This window comes from Electrophorus electricus, chromosome 17, assembly GCF_041902795.1.
Source record: "Electrophorus electricus isolate QZ-2024a chromosome 17, ASM4190279v1, whole genome shotgun sequence".
Taxonomy (NCBI): domain Eukaryota; kingdom Metazoa; phylum Chordata; class Actinopteri; order Gymnotiformes; family Gymnotidae; genus Electrophorus; species Electrophorus electricus.
This window is the reverse complement of record NC_137513.1, coordinates 20,401,464-20,423,550: the sequence shown is the minus strand read 5'-3', so window position 1 is coordinate 20,423,550 and position 22,087 is coordinate 20,401,464. Positions and strand designations below refer to the sequence as shown.

Below are 22,087 nucleotides of genomic sequence, written 5' to 3'. Positions count from 1 at the left end.
TCTAAATCAAGGATTATTTTTAACTACGAGGCCGGCAACCCAAATTAACACACGATGGGAACTTCTTTACTGAAGTTCTTCTTTGTTGAAGTCATTGCCTTTAGTATGGAGAAGCAGACCAAGGATCTGATCATGAACAACCAAAAAAACAAGACTAAAATGAAACTAAGGAAACAACCAAGGTGCAGAGCATAAGGAATGACCGAAACAAACAAAACCTGAACAGAAAGGACACACAAGAAAACTAACATGCAGAGGGAAACTTTGAACAAGAGTACCTGCAAGGGAATACGCAACAGAGTTAAGGCTGGCCAAAGACCATAAGAAAAGGTCTGGTTTTTAGGCTTGTGAGGTGTGTTATTGAGGTGTCAACAGTGTCAAGAACATACTCACAGTTCACGGTGCTGTTCACAGAGGTTGATTGAGTCATATTACAGTGATCTTTCCCTACATGTTCACTGTTAACACTGGTTATGTTGTTAGAATACTGGCTAGTGTACTTCCCATGAGAAGCAGGTCCCCCTGAAGACATAAAGTACATGTCCAACACATGTTTGTGCATGCTTTGAAGCACTTTGCTTGCACACCTGATGAAGGATCTCTGTCTGAAAAACTTTCATTTGTACTGCCTCTATAGCAGTGAGAGTCTAACTAGGAGCTAGAAAATAAGGATGTGTTAACAAATTATAGAGTATTGTTTAGGAATTGAATAGGAAAGTAATATACTAAACTGTAACTGCAGTTCTCTTTTGATGGGTCAGGCACCAGTCATCTAATCTGCTTTTTAAAATCTAAATCTATCAAGTTACCCTTGGAGTCACAAAACATCCTTTCATAAAGGTGTTGACATTTCAGCCCTTTCAATGAAAAACCAAACATCTGCCATTTCACCCATTTCACCTTTATGTGTAATCAGTTGTTTTTGATTTTATATAACCTTTACATTAAAATTACATTAAAATACTAAATATGCTTTAGGTAGACTTAATTAATTCATGTGGGCATTTAAAAATAAAACTTTCAATAACAACTGTAGACTTTTTGTGGGCAGTGGTTAAGGTACTTGCCCTGTAATCAGAAGGTTGCTGGTTCAACCCCACCACTGCCAAGATGCCACTATTGGGCCCCTGAGCAAGGCCCTTAACCCTCAATTGCTCAAGTTGTACTCAGTCATAACTGCAAGTTGCTTTGGATAAAAGTGTCAGCTAAATGTAAATGTTTTTCATCACAAGGGCTCATTTATCAGCGATCTTATATCACAGTGCTCAAGTGACACATTGGCAGCCAGTGTGATTAAAAGCATGTGAAATGAAAGTGCACATACCAGTTGTTAGCCCTTCTGTAACATGGGTGTTGGTTGTTTGTTGTTCTCCTTAAATGAACAAAATGAGCATGTAGGTATACAGTAGACTATGTTACTAATATGTCCATAAGTATAAGCAAAGTTTAGAACACCTACCGAAGCATGTTTTCTTTAGAGTGAGGAGCATCAAACAGACTGTGACATGCAAATTCATTTTCTACTTGGACTTAATGCAAGATGTGCACATAATCCATAAATAAGCATATGCAGATTCTGAGACTCTCCGCTCTCCTGACTCATCCAACCTTTTAAACATATTATAAAATATTTTTTAAAATGATTCCATAATCAATTCAATCAGTTATTAGTGGACCTAAAACTTCATTTGGACTAATTACTTTTGTTAAGCCCACATGATGTTTTCTAACAGGGAAACATTAACATGGGTATGAACATACCTCTGCCCTTTCTCTCTCCTCTTTCTTCACCAAAGATTTTTAGTGCCTTGTTATTCTGTTTCACAACCTTCCTCTTCTTATGCAGCGCTACTTCCAGTTTTCTTATGCTTTGACACTTCTCTGCACGACATGCTTCACAGTGCGACTGCCTGGGTATGACCAACTGCCTGTAAACTGCAGGGGTGATCTGTTTCCTGCAGCAATTGTTTCAGCCTGGTTATTTTACAGTGTATCTGATGCTCCTTATCTTTCGGAAGGACTATTTTAGCAAGAATTTGCTTAAACACAAATACACTGATGTATTTGAATTGTACATAAGCATTCATTGAGCGTTAACTGAGAGTAATAAAAGTGCTTTTGTAATTATATTCTTTTGAAAAAATATATATTTCTATCTGCAGAGAGGTCCATACAGTAGTGTACATTAACCTATATTGCTCAAGTTCCTTAAAGAATGTTGGCTGGAGTCTGAAGATTTTTAGCCAGATTGGTAGACACAAAAGGAAGCAGAGGAGACATATCTGCAGAAATAAGACATGTATCCAGCTTCAATATCATTGATTTCATACACATTTATATAATACTGACATATTAACTGATTTTAGTGATGAAAGATTCCTGCATAGTGTTTGCAGTACTAAAATGATACATGTTTCTCAGAAGATTTTAAGTATATACCTACATTTTTTCCTATTTTTGTCAGAAATTCCTAAGCATGAGGAAGTACTCTCATGTTTTTAAACTAGATTTCTGAGAATTTTAGGTATGATGTTTTATATATATATATATATATATATATATATATATATATATATATATATATATATATACATACATACATATATTTATATATATATTTATATATATATATATATACATACATACATATATATATATATATATATATATATATATATATATATATATATATATACATACATACATATATATATATATATATACATACATACATACATACATACATATATATATATATATATATATATATATATATATATATATATATATAAACCTTATGGGTTTTTCATGAACATGCAAGCTTCCTTATGTACCCATTCACTTATGAGCCACTTTATTAGAAACATCTACCTTGCACTGACTGGTCAGAGACAGGCACAGCCACCTTACAGGTGTGTAAGAGAGATGTACCCACACAGACTAGCCCATCTGTTGCCATGCAAAATGTCTTCGCAGCTCTCTACCCAATTCCCAGTGGTAAGTTTCTCTTACTCCTGATTGCATATAATTTGGGTGAAGGTACCATTCTCATGCTAGTTGTATTTTAGTGGGTGTTGTGCTGCTATGATTGTATCTGGCACAGCAGTGTTGCTGGAGTTTTTCACATCAGTGCCACTGCTGGCTTGAGTTTTGCCCGCCACCCAAGCTCACAATTAAGATAGTTCCTACTATTTCGTGTGGACAGAGATGGCTGGTTAAAGTCTCCTTAGGACATGTTGAGCTGTGGCGGTGGGCTTTGTGTGTTTCAGAAGTACAGAAATTACTGGAGAAAGTGGAGGAACAACAAATTGGTGTTTATGTTTTACTATCATTTTGAAATGTTATTTTGTACTATGTTGGTTCATTTAAAATATACATCCTGCTGCATGATGTGGATGAGGCAACGCAATATTGTGTTATGCCTTATGAGTACTTATTTCAAAGTGGAAGTTCCCAAGTTGTGAGTTGGAGAGAAGTCTATTCCCACGTGTAAGGCCCCTGGAGACTGTATGCAGCCTGTGCCATCTTGTTTGTAGAGAGGAATAGACAATAATCTTCTAAATGTTTCGTTCCATGGGATTGGTGAAGCAGTTCCCAGCCATGCGTACATCTGTTATACGATGGTTTTGGAACCTCGGCCTTCACGCCATAGCTCTGTGCTCAACTGCATGGAGTCCTCAAAAGCATCAAAGCAGGCTGTTGCTTGTAGTAAGATACATATTTATCATCGCTAGCTTATTGCACACAGAATTCCTTCTACGATTACCACCTTTGATCCCAACCACTTTTTTTAAACAATAACTCCATCTAAAAGAGTGTGTAAATGAAATGTGAATATTAACAGTGCAAAGAATATCAAGAAGACAGAAATGGAGCTGAAAATGCACAGTGTAAAGATTCAGGAAGATATGCTGGGTAGGAGCAGTCAGACAGACAGTATCAACCAGAGGAAACAAAATGCAAAATCCAGAAACAGTCCAATATTCAAAGGAAACACAGCATTGACAAGGATGAGCAACCAAGTGTAAACAGGCACACAGCTTGGAAATGTGACATTAGCACAAGACTTCACACTGGGGCTTTTGTGAATATTGCTTTTGTGGAGTCCAGGCTCATGCACAACAGGATGTTGGCAGGGCATGGCCAGTGATTAGTAAACCGGTGAGGCTGATTGGTGAAATGTGCCTTGGGGGTGTGGCACGCTGGAGCATTGACCAAAGGTGGGCAAAAGGTCAGCCATATTTATTAGAGGTCTTAGTTGACAGTCATAATGTCATCATGAGACATAGAAAGATGTTTTATTACTCAACTCAATCCCTTAGATACAGAAGTTGGGTTATGATGGGTTGAGCTGAATGTTATGAAGGAAATTTTCACATGTAGTTTTGGTAGACAATCATTTACAAAGGAGGTTTCTTCATTTTTATATGTTTTATGAGATACCACTTCTGAAATGTTAGGTAAACATAAAATATTTATTTTACAAATATAATTTGATAATGTACTCTATATCTGAATCAGAATGATCAGTCCATTGTAGTCACACTTTTTGTAGCTTTCTTTTTTTTATCATGTTTTTCATTGACGTTATTGCTACATCACCGCAAAGTTTAGATATCCTAGCCATTTTTCTTTCAGACATTCCATGTGCATGCATGCCTTGGACAACGTCAGGCCGGTCAGTCACTCAGAGTGTCATGTTGGATGCCAGTATGACAGGTCTGGCTTACATGTAATAACAGCTCTTCATAGACCATGCTGAAATGTTTCTGTTGACCACATCATGAATCTTCGTTTTGTTGAACTCTCTCAGCTTACACTGCTACAGTCACCTGCTAGCAGTTGCTTTCAATGCTTTTAATCAGAGCACCTACATTTGTTTCTACTATCATGCACTTCTTTCAGGTCAGTTAACATTTCCAGTAACTGCATTGTACATGTATATGCAACTGGAATTGGATTTCTCAGTGGTATATTTTTTTCATTTTCTATATTTATTTTCTTATTATTTGGTATTTTTGTGTGTATGTATGTAAAGGAATATGAAACTACCACCACAGCTAGCAATCAAATAGCCGTTCCTTTGATAGCTAGCTGGTAAAGATGAGTAAAAGAAAACAAATGTCACAGTATAAAGAAATAAAATAATTGTAAATTTAAGGAATCACTTGACTTTAACATTTACAAATATATTGCATTTTGCCAGCACCTAAAAATCACAAAGTATTAGAGAAATTAGAAATTTGGGTTGTGATTATTAAAATACCTTTTAATTATGGTTGGGAGCTGGCACATTTGGCCAGTCATCCAGCAGGAGGGACACGCCCACTCCTGCTCAGGATCACGGCACACACCTACCCCACTCCCAACCACCTACCTATTAATCCTGCTCACCTGTTGCTTGTTTCTTTCCCTCACTATTTAAACCTGCAGGTTCCCGAGGACAGCACTGCACGTTAGTGGACTAGACTGTCAGATATCAAGGCAGAGTGCAACGCGACATCAAAACGCCTTTTTGTTTTCCTGTTGTCGCTGCTTTGCAGTTGTGTAATTAATGGATAATAAAGAGCACTCTTTTTCCCTCTGTGCCGCAACCATCACAGGAGCTTATTATATCTAATGTATTATGTCTAATTGTATAACTTATCTAATACATTTTTGTTTGCTGTTAAGACAGGATGTAAGAAACACATACCAAAGTCAAGACCGAAGCTTTTCTGCATTGTCTATATACAATTTAAACATGCCCAAAGTCTACATGTGCATACAGAGAATCTATTTGAAACCAGTTCAAATCAAGACTTACCAAAACAAAACGGCATCCACATCAGGTTTACACTGAGCATGTAGAAGATTTCATGCTAAAGATAATTTTGTCAGCCAACTAAAACACTTTCATGTACTGAAACCCTGAATCTTCCCCCCCATATTAAAGTATACCTGATTATAAAGTTCATATGTTTAAAAAAAGAATTCTTTATGATCATTTATATTTACTTTCTTGTATTAATTCCTGCATTTTCTTACTTTTGAGGACTTTACTTTTTCTTTTCAAATGTTCCAAACATACCATATAATTTTTCCACATAGCAAAACCACACAAGCTTTCAAAAAACAAAATTTCCTTCTCAATTACTTTATTTTTTGCTTTAGGTGGGGTGGCATTGAGGCTGAAAGGGTTTCAAACAAAAAGATGACAAGCCAAACATCAAATACATGAGCAGCTCTGAACAATGCTTTTGTATAAAGATTGCAGAGTTTCCATCTGAATTATTACGTAAATGAGGAAAAATATTTTCATCGTTATCATCACCACACAGTCAGATGCTTACAAATATTCTTTACAATGCACAAAGTGAAAAATTAGACTAACAAAACTTTGCTTATGTTCACAAATAAATCTGTGTTACTAGTTCCATGTTTAATATAATTTTTGTGTTGGAAATCCTGAAAAATGCTATATAGTGAGTGCATAGTCCTGTTGTATTTTCAAGGATTTGCAATAGAAAACACATATTTACATGTTACAGTATCCCTTTACCAATTCAGGTGCCTTTCTTAACGTAAGTTGTTTTTATGTATTATATTGTTAGTAAAATCAAGCTGTATGAGTTCAGATTTGAGATATGTACACACTGTACACATCTACATGACATTTTAATTTGTACAACCTCAATAGAGGATGTTGAAGAATAATAAATAATACATATATTCAAAGCACCTTTGGTAAAGTGATACCTTTTGCTCCTTTGTCAAACCACGTGTATTTAATAGATCTCATATGACTTCCGTGTGCTTCAGACTTGTTGGATTGCATTCTGCTGTCTTTGAGAGTTTACCTGATGTTGTCCTCTGACATTAAATCCATAAGAAAAAAAGAAAACTGTGAAGGTTTTTTTTGGTCGTTTGTTTGCACAAAACTCTGGAAAATAGATTTGAGTTAAACCTATGAAAGGACATAGGATAACACAAAATGATCTGTCATTGAAAGAAGGGGTATACCAGTCCAGTCATTGCATGGTTACTCATTCTGACATTTGTCTTACACATAAAATCTCAGAAAAACTGAACACGTGAAACACTTTTTAAAATAGTATGTCAAATAGATAAAAAAATAATAATAAAAAATAAAAAAATTACAAATGCATTGTGTTTTTCTTTTCAAAGTCAAATGGTTTCTCTTACCACAGGGACTACAAGAACCTTTGCAGGAAGTATGTCAGAATTAACTAAAGAATAAAGTGTTTGATCTGAATATCATCACTGTAAAAAGATATAAAGCAAAATGACAGTCAGCCATGCCATGTACCAACTTCCAAAAAATCTGTTTCAGATGCTATAAATTGGAGAATCTCTTTATCAGTTAATGCCTACAGTGGAGTCACAGAAACCCAAAGACACTTAAACAATCACTTCAGGACACATCATAAGAGAATCACTGAATGCGCACTGCACTGAGCATGGATTCTGGTATGCTCAGGGAGTGGCCGAGAACATCTCTGGATTTGAAGAAATATTCTGTCTGCAAACGTATAATTGGAGATGCCAGTGCTAGAACATCGAGACATGCCACATGTCTCATTCCCTGATGCTTCGGCTTGCTGTGGACACAGTGTGAAGGACCACTAGTGAAACAGGACTGGGCTGCAATCCATCCACATGCTATTTCAATATGTATTAGAAAACTAGTATGCATCCCTTCTAAATACAAACAGCAGGGCAGTGGGGCTGCAGCAGAAAACCGATGAGGTTTTAGCCAAAACGTCAAAACAATATACATGGAAAATTCACATGAATTTGACACTGCAAGATGTAAAAGCAGCTCCAACCCAGGGGATGATGCTCATAGTGAATTATGGAGAAGTGTAGTTGACTGGGAAAGACTGATTACCAAAGGAAGGCTCTGGGCCTTAGTGGCCACTGTATCCCTTTCGGTCGAGGCTTCAGGGAAGGATTGCGATTCATTTGGCTTTGATTTCTGTGTAGTCACTGCCATCATCCCCCCTCCCTAAACCTCCCTCTCGAGGCCGCCCTCGCATAAACTCCAGGGCAGCGTAGTTCAGCTCCTGCCTCTCCAGGCCTGCCATTGAGCCAACAGGCTGGTAATCACTGTCGTCTCCCTGCGCAAACAGAGCAAGAGAACACTGCCTTTAGTCTTAAACAGACACGCCATCTAGTGTGTACCCTCAAAATGATGAAAAACAACGAGGTAAGATGATAGGTGAGCAAGCAGGTCGTTAGCTAATTGTAGCAAAACAAAAGAAAACAAGCATGGTAGTTAGCAAAGGCAATGGGCATTCTCATGATAGCATGATGGGTTACATAACAAAAACCCAAGAAGGTGCTGTTTTATGGAACTGGATTCCCATTGCACTACAGGTTGTTTTTGGTAATGCTTAAGGACACTGCTTGTACTCCAACCACTGACTTATAAACCCATCTCAAATTGCAGCCTTACCGTGCTCTCCTCTAGGATGGAATTAAACTTAGAGCCCAGCAGCTCAGTCTTAAGCTGTTAAGTTAGGGGGGAGAAAGAGAGACAGAGAACGCAGTAAAGCGATGAGGGAGGAGAGAACACTCAAGAGACTCTACGGCCACACTACGAGCCTCCATCATAAACCACCACCCATGCTTGGCATGCAAGCAGGTGTTACATCAGGCCTATAGCACTCAGCGCGTGCTGACCTTTCATGGGCTGTATGGCGTAGCATGTAAAACTGGGAAACAGCCTACATATAGGCATAATTCCTTTCTTTCTTTGCAGCAAAATTTGTATGCCCTTGTCTTGGTTATATTCAAAGTGCTTCTAAGTGTACAACCACTACAACCGCAAGTCAAGAGCTTTGAGTCTCTTCACGAGATTCTGAACTCATTCAGTTAAGGAACTGATATATTTGTAGATTTGTAGATTTCAAATGTAGATAGTGTATAGTACTCATAATCATGTTTAAGTGTGAAAAACATTTTACAATTGGAGTTGGACCACCACAGAATCTACTATGTGTGTGTGTGTGTGTGTGTGTGTGTGTGTGTGTCTGTAAATGATATTAAAAAGTGGTAATTTGTCTAGTTTTGGCAGAATGTGCTTGTACCAACCTCAAGACATCAGCAAAAACCACTCTAAACAGCTGCACATGGAAAAATAATTCATAAGTCATAATTCATCATGGTAATATCTCACCACTTTTTTCCTGAGACTTTGTTTGTCCTTCTTGACTGCGCTGTAGAACATGGAGGGATTCTCCACTTTAGATCCCACGTCCTGCCCAGGGTTGCTATTCTCTCTGGAGGGTGGAGTCAGAGGATCAGACTCTGTCTCACACGCAATGATGCTATTGGCTGGCTTAGGGCAACACTGTAAGCCTGGGCATCCATTTTAATAAAGGGATTGCTTTCGCCTCCCTAACCAAGAGGCTTTGCGATATAATTATTTTGTTTGTTTGTTTGTTTTTGTTTTGTCCAACTATTTTTTAAGTGACTGTTTGTTTGTTTTTTCCCAGAACAAAATGGTGGATGGATGTTTGCTGAAGCACTTGAGGTTAAGTGCCTTAGCTTAGCTTATCTTAGCTTAGCTTAGTGGTTTGAGGATGGGAAGCACTGGAGGGACAATAGAACTTGTCTTGTTAGTCTTGTCATCTAGAATCCACATCATGGCCGACACTGTCACTTTGTTTGCCTTCTCATTGCATGTGTCCCAGCTTACCGTTTTATCAAATCGTTTAATTTGTGAATGGGTTATGGCTTATATAGCAAATGCCAAAAGAAACATTGGAGAATGGATGACTAGGCTTGGGTGTTTCCTTGTTCTTCCACCAGTTCCCCTCTATGGTAGGTTACTTACTTTTTGTTGTTCTGTCCCACATATCTTACAGCTGCGATGATAAAAGCAATGACAGCCACTCCTCCAATGGTTCCCACGATCACTGCCATCATGTACTTTTCTGAAACATGACATGAAGTACCGTGAAATATATGAATATTAAAATGAAACGGTTTCAGCCTTTTGTAGAGATATAGTCACGAGCAAAGCTTAAGAATTTGATGGAATTGGAGAAGACCTGACCAGGCTGGGTGGTGAACTCACTTTCTTGCTGTAGCTCCAGCCGGATGGTCTCGGTGCCGTACATATTGGTGATGCTGCAGTGAACGTGAACAGCTGTGCCACCGTTATTACCCCTTTCACCTTTGTCACGCAGTTTGATCATGCCGGTGGACGTGTAGCCGTCCGAATGCGTGTAGTAGTTGAAACGGCCGTTCGTCTCATTAATAGTGATATTGAGGTCGGGCAGGTAGAACTCGATGGAGGGCTCAGGATTCCCTGAGGCGATGCAGACACACTGCACACCCTCTCGCACTATGGTGCACTTGGAGTCGTCGAGGAGAATTGGGGCAACTATGGAGAGACAAAGACAAATTGGTGATTTGCTTGTATTTATATTACCTTCACTCTGATCATACCACTGTGAACCACTCACTACCCATCATACATCAGGAAAAGAAACCTTCCCAACTCACACCACGCAGATGTTGAGGTAAAAAAAAACCTTCCTAACTCACACTGCACGGTGATGTTGAGGTAAAGTAACCTTCCTAACTCATACTCCACGGTGATGTTGAGGTAAAGAAACCTTCCTAACTCACACTCCACGATGATGTTGAGGTAAAGAAACCTTCCCAACTCACACTCCACGATGATGTTGAGGTAAAGAAACCTTCCTAACTCACACTCCACAGTGATGTTGAGATAAAGAAACCTTCCTAACTCACACTCCACGATGATGTTGAGGTAAAGAAACCTTCCCAACTCACACTCCACGATGATGTTGAGGTAAAGAAACCTTCCCAACTCACACTCCACGATGATGTTGAGGTAAAGAAACCTTCCCAACTCACACTCCACGATGATGTTGAGGTAAAGAAACCTTCCCAACTCACACTCCACGATGATGTTGAGGTAAAGAAACCTTCCTAACTCACACTCCACAGTGATGTTGAGATAAAGAAACCTTCCTAACTCACACTCCACGATGATGTTGAGGTAAAGAAACCTTCCCAACTCACACTCCACGATGATGTTGAGGTAAAGAAACCTTCCTAACTCACACTCCACAGTGATGTTGAGCGAGGTGCTGGCACGGCCATGCTCATTCTCAGCCAGGCAGCGGTACGTCCCATCAGCCTGAGGTCTGATCTCTAGCAGCTCCAGTACGGACACTTCATCGGCTGTTATGGTCCCCACCAGCTCTCCATCCTTCAGCCAGGTGAGTGTGGGGGCGGGGTTACCTTGAGTGCCACAGTGGAGAGCCAGCGAGGTGCCTTCCAGCACTGTCAGGGAGCCGTTTACCCATGGCTCCCTTGGAGGGTCTGCGGACGCCAGCCGGCCAGACAAAGTGAAGAAAGTAAGAAAAAGCAGAAATATGTTGGAAATAGATGCATCAGATAGGATGCATAGGATTTTCTGTAAACAAAAGGAATATAAAGGAATCAAACAATGAGAAAAAAAAAACAAAACAAAAAAACAAGCTCAACTGGCACACTTACACCTGACAGCCAGGTACAAGGAGGTGTTCATCACTCCATAGCCATTATCACCTACACAGGTGTAAACCCCCTCCTGCTCTGGAGTAAGGGACTCCAGATAAAGTGAAGCATTTGAGGCTATGTCTGACATCAGCTCCTCGTCTTTGAAGTGCCAGGATATTCGTGGTGGGGGATTGCTGTCCACATCGCAGTGCAGAACCACTGAGTTGCCCTCCATTACCTCTTGAGATACGTTAACCCACACCTTGCGAGGGGCGTCTAAGAGGGTGGAGGGGGAGAAAGTACAGAATATATGTAAATGGGCAGGGTTCATTGGATGTATTTCACCCAAAACATTGTTCTCCTGTGCTGTAAGACTCTGTTTTGTAAGTTTTGTAAGACTTGTGGGGATGAGATTCCTCAGATTCCTTAGGTGGCAGATGAAGCCTTTTACCACATGGTTTTCATCTCCAAAACTGCAAATAGTCTTAAATATACTTAGAGGAGAAGACAACCATGTCAACCACAAACTATAGATACACTCATTGAATCAGCAACAACAAAATATCAATGCCATCCAGTTTTTGGGAATAAAGCCAATTAGATTACCCTGGACTGCTAGCCTGAGTCAGAACACAGCATGGGATTCAGTCCACCAACTGCTGAATCAGCAGTTGCTTAGTAGTTTAGTGTGTGCATGGCCAAAACTTTGGCAGGCTGGTGTGTGTGGTCTGCTTAAGTATGTGCAGAGACCCAGATAGAGACACGGAACCGCATCTGCAACTGGTCTGCTTTAAAAGCTATTTGTTTTAGCTGGAGAACACAAATTAATATAGGATGTAGCTCACATTTGACATCCAGGGAGATGAGGCGCTCATAGAAGAAAGTGGTGTTGGGGTAATGAACCCTGCAGCCCAGCAGTTGCCCATTGTGCATAGGCCTGGGAGTGAAAGTGAGAGTGCTGGACATCACCGCTGTGTTGCCTTCCTCCACAAAGTCCGTAGTGAAGAGTGGGTCGGGCAGGTAGTCTGTGTACATCCAGTGGATTTCAGGGCTCATTTCTGGACAGTTGTCTGGCGCATAGCATGTCAAGTCCAAGCTCTCATCAGTGACTATTTCCTCTGGGACGTCAATGTTTGGCTGATCTGAGAAAGAAGCAGATGTCTCAAATTCTACAGCAATTTTATAACACTAGCGCAAGAGTCATTGCTTCTCATTTTCCTTTTAAAAGAAAAAAAAACATCAACAAAAAAACACTAAAATTTAGCTGGCCAGAAGTCCATACTTATTTCTAAGAAGTCCATGCTTAACCTATATTAACAGTTCTAGCCTATGCAGACATTTAAGGCTGTCAGGTTCTACATTACAGCACTTACCCAAGACCTTGAGCTCGGTGAAATCAGGGTAGGTGTATATATTTGCTCCTCCTAGGTCTGCTCTGAAGTAATACCTTCCCGAATGCTCAGCTCCTATATTACTGATCTGCAGGGTGCAGTTCTTCTGCAGTAAGTCACCCAGGAGCCTGGTGCGGCCCTTGTAACTTTCGTGCACGATTTCCGTGCGGGACTTGTACACCACCGGAGGGAAGAGCTGAGGGTAAGGCTGGCCAAAATACCAGATCCCGTGGATGCCCCGGTAAGGCCTGATGCTGGCGGGGTACATGAACGTGCATGGGATAACCACGCAGGAGTTAGTCATAGCAGAGATGTCCCTGGGCATCCATACATTCCACTGAGCACCTATATCTGTTTGAAAAAGAGACAACAACAGGAGTGGGTACATAAAGAAAAAGAGTGACAGAGAAAACTAAAGCAAAGTGCTGAAAATTGACTTGAGAAGAGAAAGAAAAACTTGAAATTGACATTTATTACCTCTTACAAACAGCAGTAAGAAGAGCAGCAGTTCCAAACACTTCATGATCTCAGTTCAGCTCGGGACCATCAACCTTAAAAGCATTTACCACAAATGGCCATTGTAACTGTGACTGAACCTAAAATGTACATGAATATTTGATATAGATTTGAATACGGATAGCGTTCTTGGTAAAAATAATTCCGAAATGATAACATTTTCTCATGGATTTTTTTTTATAGGTAATCTTTCATATATTTTCACAAATATTTCTACAGTTTGTTCACAGGTATTTGTACACTGTCAGATATCTTAGGCAATTAACTGAATACAAATGTAAAGGCAATTTTTTTTAAAGTCTGTAATAAAGCTGTGACATGGATAAAAGCTAAACAGAACTCTACCTTGTAGGATCTTATGAGGCACTTTTTTTCTGCCAAATTCACTTCATATTATCTTGACAAAGGGTTAACTAGTCATTCTTGTTGTTGTGTGAAGTGTTATGTAACATTTTCACATTAGCCAGTTTTTTTAAAACTACCTTTCCACTTTCCTGTTTAATGTTTCCTGCATTCACTGTATGTGCATGTATTTATAATGATAATTTCAAGAACCAGAACCACCTGATTCTGGTTCTGATGCTGAACTGCTGGTTAGCCGAGTCAGACAGGCACCAGCTCTCTGGTCTCTCTCTGGTATCTCTCTGGTCTTTCCCTGGTCTCTTCCTCGTCTCTGTCACACACACTGCAGTGCTCCCTCACTGTAAGTGAGCTCAGCTGACTTCGAGTGCTCCCCTGAAATAACCAGAGACAGCGTTAAGGATCAACCAATGACATTAGCCTTACTCACTAGCCACACACACACACACACACACACACACACACACACTCATATATATATACACATCAGATACTCAGCACCTGCGTGCCACAGTGCTTCAGTGTGTGGGAGAACAGAATTACTCATTCTGACAGCATGACATCAGCTTCTGGAGCTTCTTAGATACAGATACTGGAAGCTCTGTTTTATAAGATGACACATCATTCAGAGGTCATTAGCTAGTGTGGACTGTTTACTTTACTTCATGGGCATCTGTTTACTTTATTTATGGGTTATTTATTCGTGTTTAATCATGCACACACCCATGACTGTTCTCTTTTCTCTCCTTTTTTTGCCTGTTTTCTTTGCATTATTTCTCACACGCTCTCTCTCAGACACACACACACACACACACACACACACACACACACACTTTAAAGCGCCCTTAAGAGCAGACGGGAACCACAGATGGTCAGCCTTGCAAAGGATTGTTAAAGAAATCTTTAGTGATTACCATCTCTAAAACCCCTTCATGAGCATAAGCCTCATACACTGAGGAACAATTGAAAACTTTTGTTCATTTCTGTGAGTGAGAGAAGAGCATGCATCTCAGTCACTGCTCTTATAAACAACCAGCTGCTACACTGAAAGGAAGAAACAGGCCTTTACTAGAGACAAAGTGACAGAAGTTCATATATCCAGATATGTCTAGATATTTCAATATGCTTCCCTGGCATCAATTCTAAACCTGAGTTAAAAGTCCTGGGCTTTTGAAAGAGCTTACAAACAAAAGCAAATGTATATGACAAAACCAGTTTTTAGACAGTTAAAGACCACCTAAATCTAAGTGTTGCTCTATGAAGTGATTTTACTGGGGTTATTATGCCACACTTATGGTTTTTCATCTAGGCTGTGCAAAAATCCAATCGTCCTACCCATGAAGACCAAGGCAATGACACAACCACCACTAGGAGAACACACCGATGCAGCACAAGCAGTGAGACAATGTACCAGCCACACAAACAGGCCATTCACTGGAGACAAACGAAGCTCTCACAATGTCTGTGAAGCGCTTGTGTCATACCAGCTTCAACTCCTGGCTCTGCTCTGACCTCCCGACAGCTGAAGCGCAGCTCTGGCTGGCCGACTTCTCCGAGCACCTGGCTGCTCCGCTTACCTCAGACGTCTGAGATGGCGAGGGACAGATAAGGAGCGGAAGAGGGACAGGGACACACGTAGGGAAAAGGGAAGATTAGAGGGTGCGTTAGCCCTGTGTGCATGCTGGCCGTGGGCAGTCATGAATATGCAGACATTTCTCTCCGTGCTCCAAGCCCACACCAAACATTCCTCATGTGGGGATTCATCAATCATCTGTTCCATCTGTGCCTGCTCAAAGCACCAGGACTGGGTCAGACTCTGCACTGCTTCACTCATCTCTACTTGACACTGGAAAGTATGCCACCATTGTAATTACAATTTAATCTAAAAGGCATTACAACTTAAAATGGAATGAACCCAAATGTATTTATCACTGGGAAGTTTAATAAGGTATGAGAACTAAAGTGATTTGCTGTTTGATGATATTCAAATATGCTAGATGTTGAAGGTACAATTTTTTCTTGACCTTTTTTCCCCACTGGATATCAGTGAAAAAAAATCCTGCCTGATTTCCTGGCATGTATTTTTGTAATATGTCTTAATATTCATGCTATAATATCCACATGCATTAATATTAATTATACAATATTCATGATTTTTGGGTAAATCATGTTGCTTGTCATTATTTCTTTGATATTGCAATAGAAAATATCAGATTAAATTAAAATCTGATCACTATCACCTTAGCTCTGTATGGATTAATGGAAGTTTATAGATCCGGTCAGGATTCTTGGGGAAGCCATTCTCTTTGGGAATTAGACCTCCAGTTTATTTGCAGTAGTGCATTGCCCAGAAATTTCTCAAAATTTTATACAAGGCATAGGGCGTGTCGAGGAAAGGCCAGGCAGTGGACCACTGCCATACGGACCCACGTGGTAAAGTTGAAAGGAGAGCAGTGGAGTGAAAGTACAACGGCAAGCCTGTGGAAGACTCGTGGAGTGCAATATGCCACAGTATCCCACACATATGGAAAAGTCCCACACACCATGCACCACACTCTGCTATGAGGCTGTCAGTACAACATACCAGTTATGTGACCTTCTTCAACAACCTCTTATCTGTCATTTGGTGCAGAACATGGGCAGTGGTAGCTCAGTGGTTAAGGTACTTGACTTGTAATTGGAAGGTTGCAGGTTCAAGCCCTGCCACTGCCAACTTCCCACTGTTGGGCCCCTGAGCAGGACCCTTAACCCTCAAGCTGTACTCTGATATAATTGTAAGTTATTTTGGATAAAAGTGTCAGGTAAATGTGATGTAAATTACATAGTGAGACAGAGAGAGATTTGGGTAGGAACCCATAACCTTGACCAAATGTGACATGTGATGAACTAATCAGTAATGGGCATGACCTCTCTGTAGATTAGCATCAGTCTCCTGTGGGTTTTGGTCCAGATCACTCATGGCTGCTCCAGCTATGAAGAGGAGCTCAGACCTCATGCCTTTCAAAACAGAAACATTCTTTTTTACTTTTACTAAAAATCTCCTTCCGGATACAACCTATATATTTAAAAGGGCCAAATTTAGTATTTAATGTTGTGATTAAATAGTCTGTGATTAAAAGAACTGGAGGATTTTTCCTAGTCTACATGCAGCTTGCCTGGGACATGCAACAGGCATGCCAACACAGGTGCTCACTAAAATTACCAGAGAAGCAGATGGCCGTGACTGCTCCCTTGCGTGGGTGTGTGTATGTGCATGCATGCTCTGTAGGTAGTGCCTTTAGAGCTTACTGCGGACTAAACAGGGATGCTTATTTTCCATGACAATTCAACTTAAAAATCCCACCAGAGGAAGTCTTAACTACCCCCATGTTAGAACACAACTACTCCTATAATCAGTTTGTTTTGTCTGAAGATGTAAAATCCACGTATTTGCACTTGAAATAACAGATATGCTGACCTATGCTGTAAGCCATCTCATTTTCCCCACTAAATTAAGGAGTCTGAACCAAGTAGCGTATGTCGAGCAGTACAGAAATCCCACAGATCAGGTAAATGTGAGAATATCACAGTCCTATGGCAGAACAACCTCTACCTTCTGTGAGCTTAGCAACAGGGGCTGGTCAGTGAGAAGCTCCTCTCAAAAGACTAACGAACACACACCACACATCCTTTCCTATACATATTCAATTATTTCAAACAATTGAGCAATTGCTCATCTATAGTCTTATACATCTGTATGTGGTTTTTTTTGCTGTTATGAGCAATTGGTCATCCACTAAAATAACCATGCCCGTTGGCAGACGTTCTCTCACTGATGCATACATTCAGCTCGGCCATGTGGGCTAGCAGTCTTGTTTTTCTGTTGTATACTGACGTGCTGTCAGATATGGACAGATGGTGGACTCAGTAGTCTCTCTGTGCTACGCAGTAACTTCCTGCCCACACCTCGGGGTGGAGAGAAAGAGGCCCAGGTCCAATTCAGCAGAACTTACCAGCACCCCCCCCCCCCCCCCCTTATGCCTGGGAGAATCATGACTACTGGGTATATGGGGCTTATTCTTAGTAAAAGACAAAAAATCAGTCATTTCATATTATCTTTGATTACATTACAACTGAGTTTCAAATACCTCAGGGCTGAGTACCCCTGGTATGTTCCAGACATTAAAAAAATCAGACCAATGCTAAAAAACATTACAGTTTTTCTGGAAATATAATCAAAAAAGATCTCATAGCTGCAAACATCAAGGAGTGTAAGCGATATCGCTAATAGCTAGATGTTGAGTACAATGAGCTTGGTTAGAAAGCCAAAAACAAGTGGCATCATTCATCTCTGCCTCTGCTGAAACCAGACCAGACAGGAAGAGTGATACCATGATATCTTAAAATTGATTATAGGGTGAAACAATATGCTTCATGGACATTGCTTAGCCTATTATATGAAGTTCAGCATAGCTAATTTCACAATGACACACCAGCACTGAACACTTGTAAGCAGGGCTATTCAACCCCCTTTCTGATACATTTGCTCTTTAATGCACTGTTACTGGTGTAATAATCCACTAAGGAATCTTTTGTTCTTTGGTCTTTGGACACGTGCGAAAGCAGATGTGTCTTGTCTTTTATTATGTAGTGCTCAATGACATGGGTGTTTTTATCAGCAGAACGAAATGAAGTGTAGGCGTGTTTAAAGTCCCAGCGTACACAGTGGCTGCACTGTCTTTTCACTGTGTGACACAGGTAAATCTGCTTATTTATTACTGCATGACTGAGGAGCCTGAAGCGTACTCCCCACCCCTTCCATTCCCTCCTTTACACGTGTCTCTCTCTCTCTCTCTCTCTCTCTCTCTCTCTCTCTCTCTCTCTCTCTCTCTCTCTCTCTCTCTCTCTCTCTCTCTCTCTCTCTCTCCTTCTCCATGTGCATGTTGGGTTTACCCCAGTAACATCCTGCCAGCAAATGTAACCTTTCCCAAGAAACCCACACTAATCTCCAAAACAGCACAGCACAGCCAGCAAATAACAACTACATTTTACCCTTCATAGTCTTCTCAGACCCAGCTAAATACGAAGGGAATAGAATCATATTAATGCCTTAAATTAAATATACTTAATCTAATAAAATATAATATATATTAGATAACATCCAGCATATAAACAATACATACATCATATATAAGTAGAGAAAGGTAGCACTGTAGATCTTGCAACTAGGAGATTTGCCAGAGCTGGAACTACAGTTCCTAAAGTCATTAAGACTCACCCAGCCGATTGGCCCAGGTCTCCTCTTCTCATCGAATGGTGAGCGTTAAATCAGTAGCACGAGCTGCTGTACCCTGATACGCACTACACCCTCCCACACCCTCTGCGCCGCCTGTCAGGGGTGAGGATCTCGCCGGGCGGACCTATGTGGCACGACCCAACACTTGCACCACTCCCCCTTTTCTGTATGGAAATGTTGGGACCCTGGTGTACAGAGCATTGTTCTGCCCCGAAGGCCATTCATAAACTGGCCCCCACGCTGCCCCTTAGCACAAAGGGCAACACTGTTGGCACTGTTGGCACTACAAACTATGGGTCAGGCAGAGAGGAGCTGGGGCTACTCGAACAAGGGCAGGACAAAAGACTGGATGGAGATGAAAAGCAAATGATTTTCATCTTTTGAACTGGAAGGAATGGGAAGATTGTAAACTAGTTGCTGGAAAGGTGGCTGTATTCAGTGTATACATCCATACATATACATGTATGCATGGAGTGTATATGGAGAGAGAAAGAGAAAATACAATTACATTAAAAGGGAAAAGATATGTCTTAGATCAGACCTTAGATGGCCCTTCTCTTCCATACTGTAGTGACTCAGGAGGAAAATTAACACAGAGTTCCTCACAGCTATACTAATAATTTCAAAATAGCTTTAAAATGTGTCATTCTTTTTTTACATTTCTGTCATTTTACACAATTTTGTTTTCATATTGAAATTTTACAAATTTAAACATTTATGCAGAAATGTATAATTCTCTAAACATTTCTCATGCTGTCTCCATAAACTGTCAACATAGAAGTCCAGAACTATATCTTGTTCAACTAAAATGATAGGAACTGAAAAGGTGATATAAGAGTTGTGATGCATAACCAAGAGGGCATATAGTTTATATCATTGTTTTGTTCAGTAGGTTTTTTTTGTTTGTTTTTTTGGATGTATATTTTCCATGGCACTGGGATACAGATGTGATGTCATAGTGATGTGAGCGAGGCCTAAGATAATACAGTATTTATTCATGGGATTCATGTGCTCTGTTATCTGACAATAGTTACACACTTCTCAGTAGTGAAATGACAATCCATTTGCTACACCCTCAAACGCCCACTATCCAGCCTGCAGACACGCAAACACCACTCCACCCCGCGCACACACACCCCTTAGGCCTCTACACACAGAGGTTATTGTACTGAACGCCCTGAGAGCAGAACAGAGCAGAACAGAGCAGGCCAGTTCGAGCCTGTCACCAAGCAATACAGGGAAGTCAACGTGGTCTACTTATTGTCTTTAAATGACAACAATTCATCTCTTTCTTTCTGGAATATATTGGCTTTTCCTTCTCTTATTCGCCTTACATTCATTGGTTGGTTTGGTATAGCATAGATGAATCAGGTTTTTACGCCTTCACTGATCACAGTCATGGTGACATCATATTGCACACCTCACCTCACCCCACCTCTACAGACACCCCCAGACCCCCAACAGCTCAAACCCCTCTACCCCATCACATACCCCCATCAGTTCACTGGTGCAGGCCATGATGTCACTGAGTGTCAGGACGAAGCAGATCAGGCCTATATAGCATGCTCCCGGACACTCCCTAATACAGAAAGAAGCCTTTGTCTCTCTGCTGTGTCCGGAACTATGTCCAGTGTAAGAACACACTGACTCAGATGATCTGAAATAAGACCACCTTCAAGAACCTGAGGTGCCCACACAGCAGAACCGTATATAAAAGAACACAGGCTACTGCTCGCGCAAAGCGTCATCACATTATCTCTTGAAACACTGGACAAATGAGCACGATATTGCACAAAGATCAAAGAGTAGTCAGACACAGGCCATTTGATTTGTTTCTTCAGCCATGACAATAACCACATGATGGTTTTTTTTCCTGAAAACTCCCAAAAGTTCCACTATTCTCTTATCCACACATGAGAAAAGTGTTCCTCTGTGTAGGTGTGCTATAACTGACCATGATGATCTGGAGTCTGAGTCATGTGTAACTAGAAATAGCAAGACTTTTTAAAGAATTTCAAATGTACTTAAACTGTTGTTGAACCCCATGTCCCAGTGCGCACTTTTCAGTCTGCATCTCAGAGAGCAACCACTGGACCAGACCACAGGTTTCATCATTCACACATACATGAGTCTTTTTTAACAATATAATTTATATACTAAGCACACGTGAACTATACTGTAATCCATAATCCTTGGATTAATGTACTTAACAATGCCATAGTATACATCATATTGTTGAAATGTCAAAATAAATCATAACTTTAACTAGGTGCTGACTTAAACAAGCCATCATGAGATTAAAGTCTATAGGCTGCACCTCAAAGATGAAATAAGCAAGTATTTAAACAGATAAAGGTTGTGTGGTTGAGCATCTCTGTGATGAAACTGTATATCTTCAGATACATCTCACAAATTTAGAATTGACCTCATGGTCATAGTTGGAAAAAACAGCTATCTGTAGGTCTGAGTGAAAGCTGTTTCTATTACATTTTTGCTCCCAGTATCTCTAGAGAGTGGTCTACAGATTAATGTTAAAATTAAATATAAAACACCTCATAAGGCTGCTAGTTCTAAAAAATAAAATCTGTAAAGAAACAAAACCTTGGGTACCTTCCATTTTCATGTCACTTGATATTGTTACCTCATTAGAAGCCTTTTAAGGAATTTATTTTCATTCTTGCCACTTATGAACTATGCCTTACTCTTCAATTTGCAGCAATGCCCTCTAATTAAAAACAGCTATACTTCACAAGAAAATTGCACAGTAAACTAGACCACACATGCACACACATGCCATTCACTCGCAGCCAAACTAAAATTAAAACTGCAGGACATTAAGTCAGTACTGAGGACTTCTCGGTGGAGATCACGGACGTCTCAAACCATATAATCTTGCACAGGTGATGCGTCAGGGAAAGATGACTTACCCTAACGAATGATCTTCACGCCATAGACAGCCAGACCGATATGCCAGAAACGTCAGTATGATGCCAATCTCGTTCCCTCTGGCATCTGTGTTCTC

At 40.3% G+C, this 22,087-nt stretch overlaps 3 protein-coding genes across 10 annotated transcripts in view; 1 reads left to right on the top strand and 2 right to left on the bottom strand.

Moving 5' to 3' along the window:
* The window catches only part of LOC145651871 (uncharacterized), a 4,049-nt gene extending 2,081 nt beyond the window's left edge, over positions 1 to 1,968 (bottom strand). Inside the window, exons 1-3 of the mRNA XM_081700436.1 lie at positions 1,762 to 1,968; positions 1,325 to 1,372; positions 394 to 522 (exon numbers count right to left, since the gene is read on the bottom strand). Coding sequence (XP_081556562.1) covers positions 394 to 430 — 37 coding nt within the window. The 5' untranslated portion in view covers positions 431 to 522; positions 1,325 to 1,372; positions 1,762 to 1,968. The remainder of the gene's footprint in view (positions 1 to 393; positions 523 to 1,324; positions 1,373 to 1,761) is intronic.
* The window catches only part of LOC113587132 (uncharacterized), a 14,584-nt gene extending 8,267 nt beyond the window's left edge, over positions 1 to 6,317 (top strand). The window contains exon 5 of the mRNA XM_081699708.1: positions 5,434 to 6,317. Coding sequence (XP_081555834.1) covers positions 5,434 to 5,468 — 35 coding nt within the window. The 3' untranslated portion in view covers positions 5,469 to 6,317. The remainder of the gene's footprint in view (positions 1 to 5,433) is intronic.
* Positions 6,121 to 22,087, bottom strand: mag (myelin associated glycoprotein). 8 transcript variants are annotated; one of them, XM_027025654.3, is made up of 13 exons: positions 21,993 to 22,076; positions 15,275 to 15,376; positions 13,995 to 14,165; positions 13,392 to 13,465; positions 12,897 to 13,265; positions 12,369 to 12,665; positions 11,542 to 11,799; positions 11,104 to 11,364; positions 10,085 to 10,393; positions 9,842 to 9,941; positions 9,182 to 9,284; positions 8,459 to 8,512; positions 6,121 to 8,120 (listed from the first exon to the last, which is right to left on the bottom strand). In XM_027025654.3, exons 4-13 carry the CDS (start codon positions 13,435 to 13,437, stop codon positions 7,962 to 7,964), a joined length of 1,956 nt encoding a protein of 651 aa, XP_026881455.1. In that variant the 5' UTR covers positions 13,438 to 13,465; positions 13,995 to 14,165; positions 15,275 to 15,376; positions 21,993 to 22,076; the 3' UTR covers positions 6,121 to 7,961. The 8 variants fall into 8 exon arrangements, with proteins under 8 accessions (XP_026881455.1, XP_026881461.1, XP_026881454.1 ...); XM_027025660.3 differs by lacking the exon at positions 21,993 to 22,076 and adding an exon at positions 19,048 to 19,202 and having other exon boundaries at positions 13,392 to 13,510; XM_027025653.3 differs by lacking the exon at positions 21,993 to 22,076 and adding an exon at positions 19,048 to 19,201.

Coding starts and splice junctions, on each gene's coding strand:
- mag (XM_027025657.3), bottom strand. CDS start 13,437: ATGAAGTGTTTGGAACTGCTGCTCTTCTTACTGCTGTTTGTAAGAG. Junction 11,365..11,541: donor CTTGTACCTGGCTGTCAGGT/GTAAGTGTGCCA, acceptor TGGCGTCCGCAG/ACCCTCCAAGGGAGCCATGG. Junction 10,394..11,103: donor GCTCAACATCACTGTGGAGT/GTGAGTTAGGAA, acceptor GTCTCTCCATAG/TTGCCCCAATTCTCCTCGAC.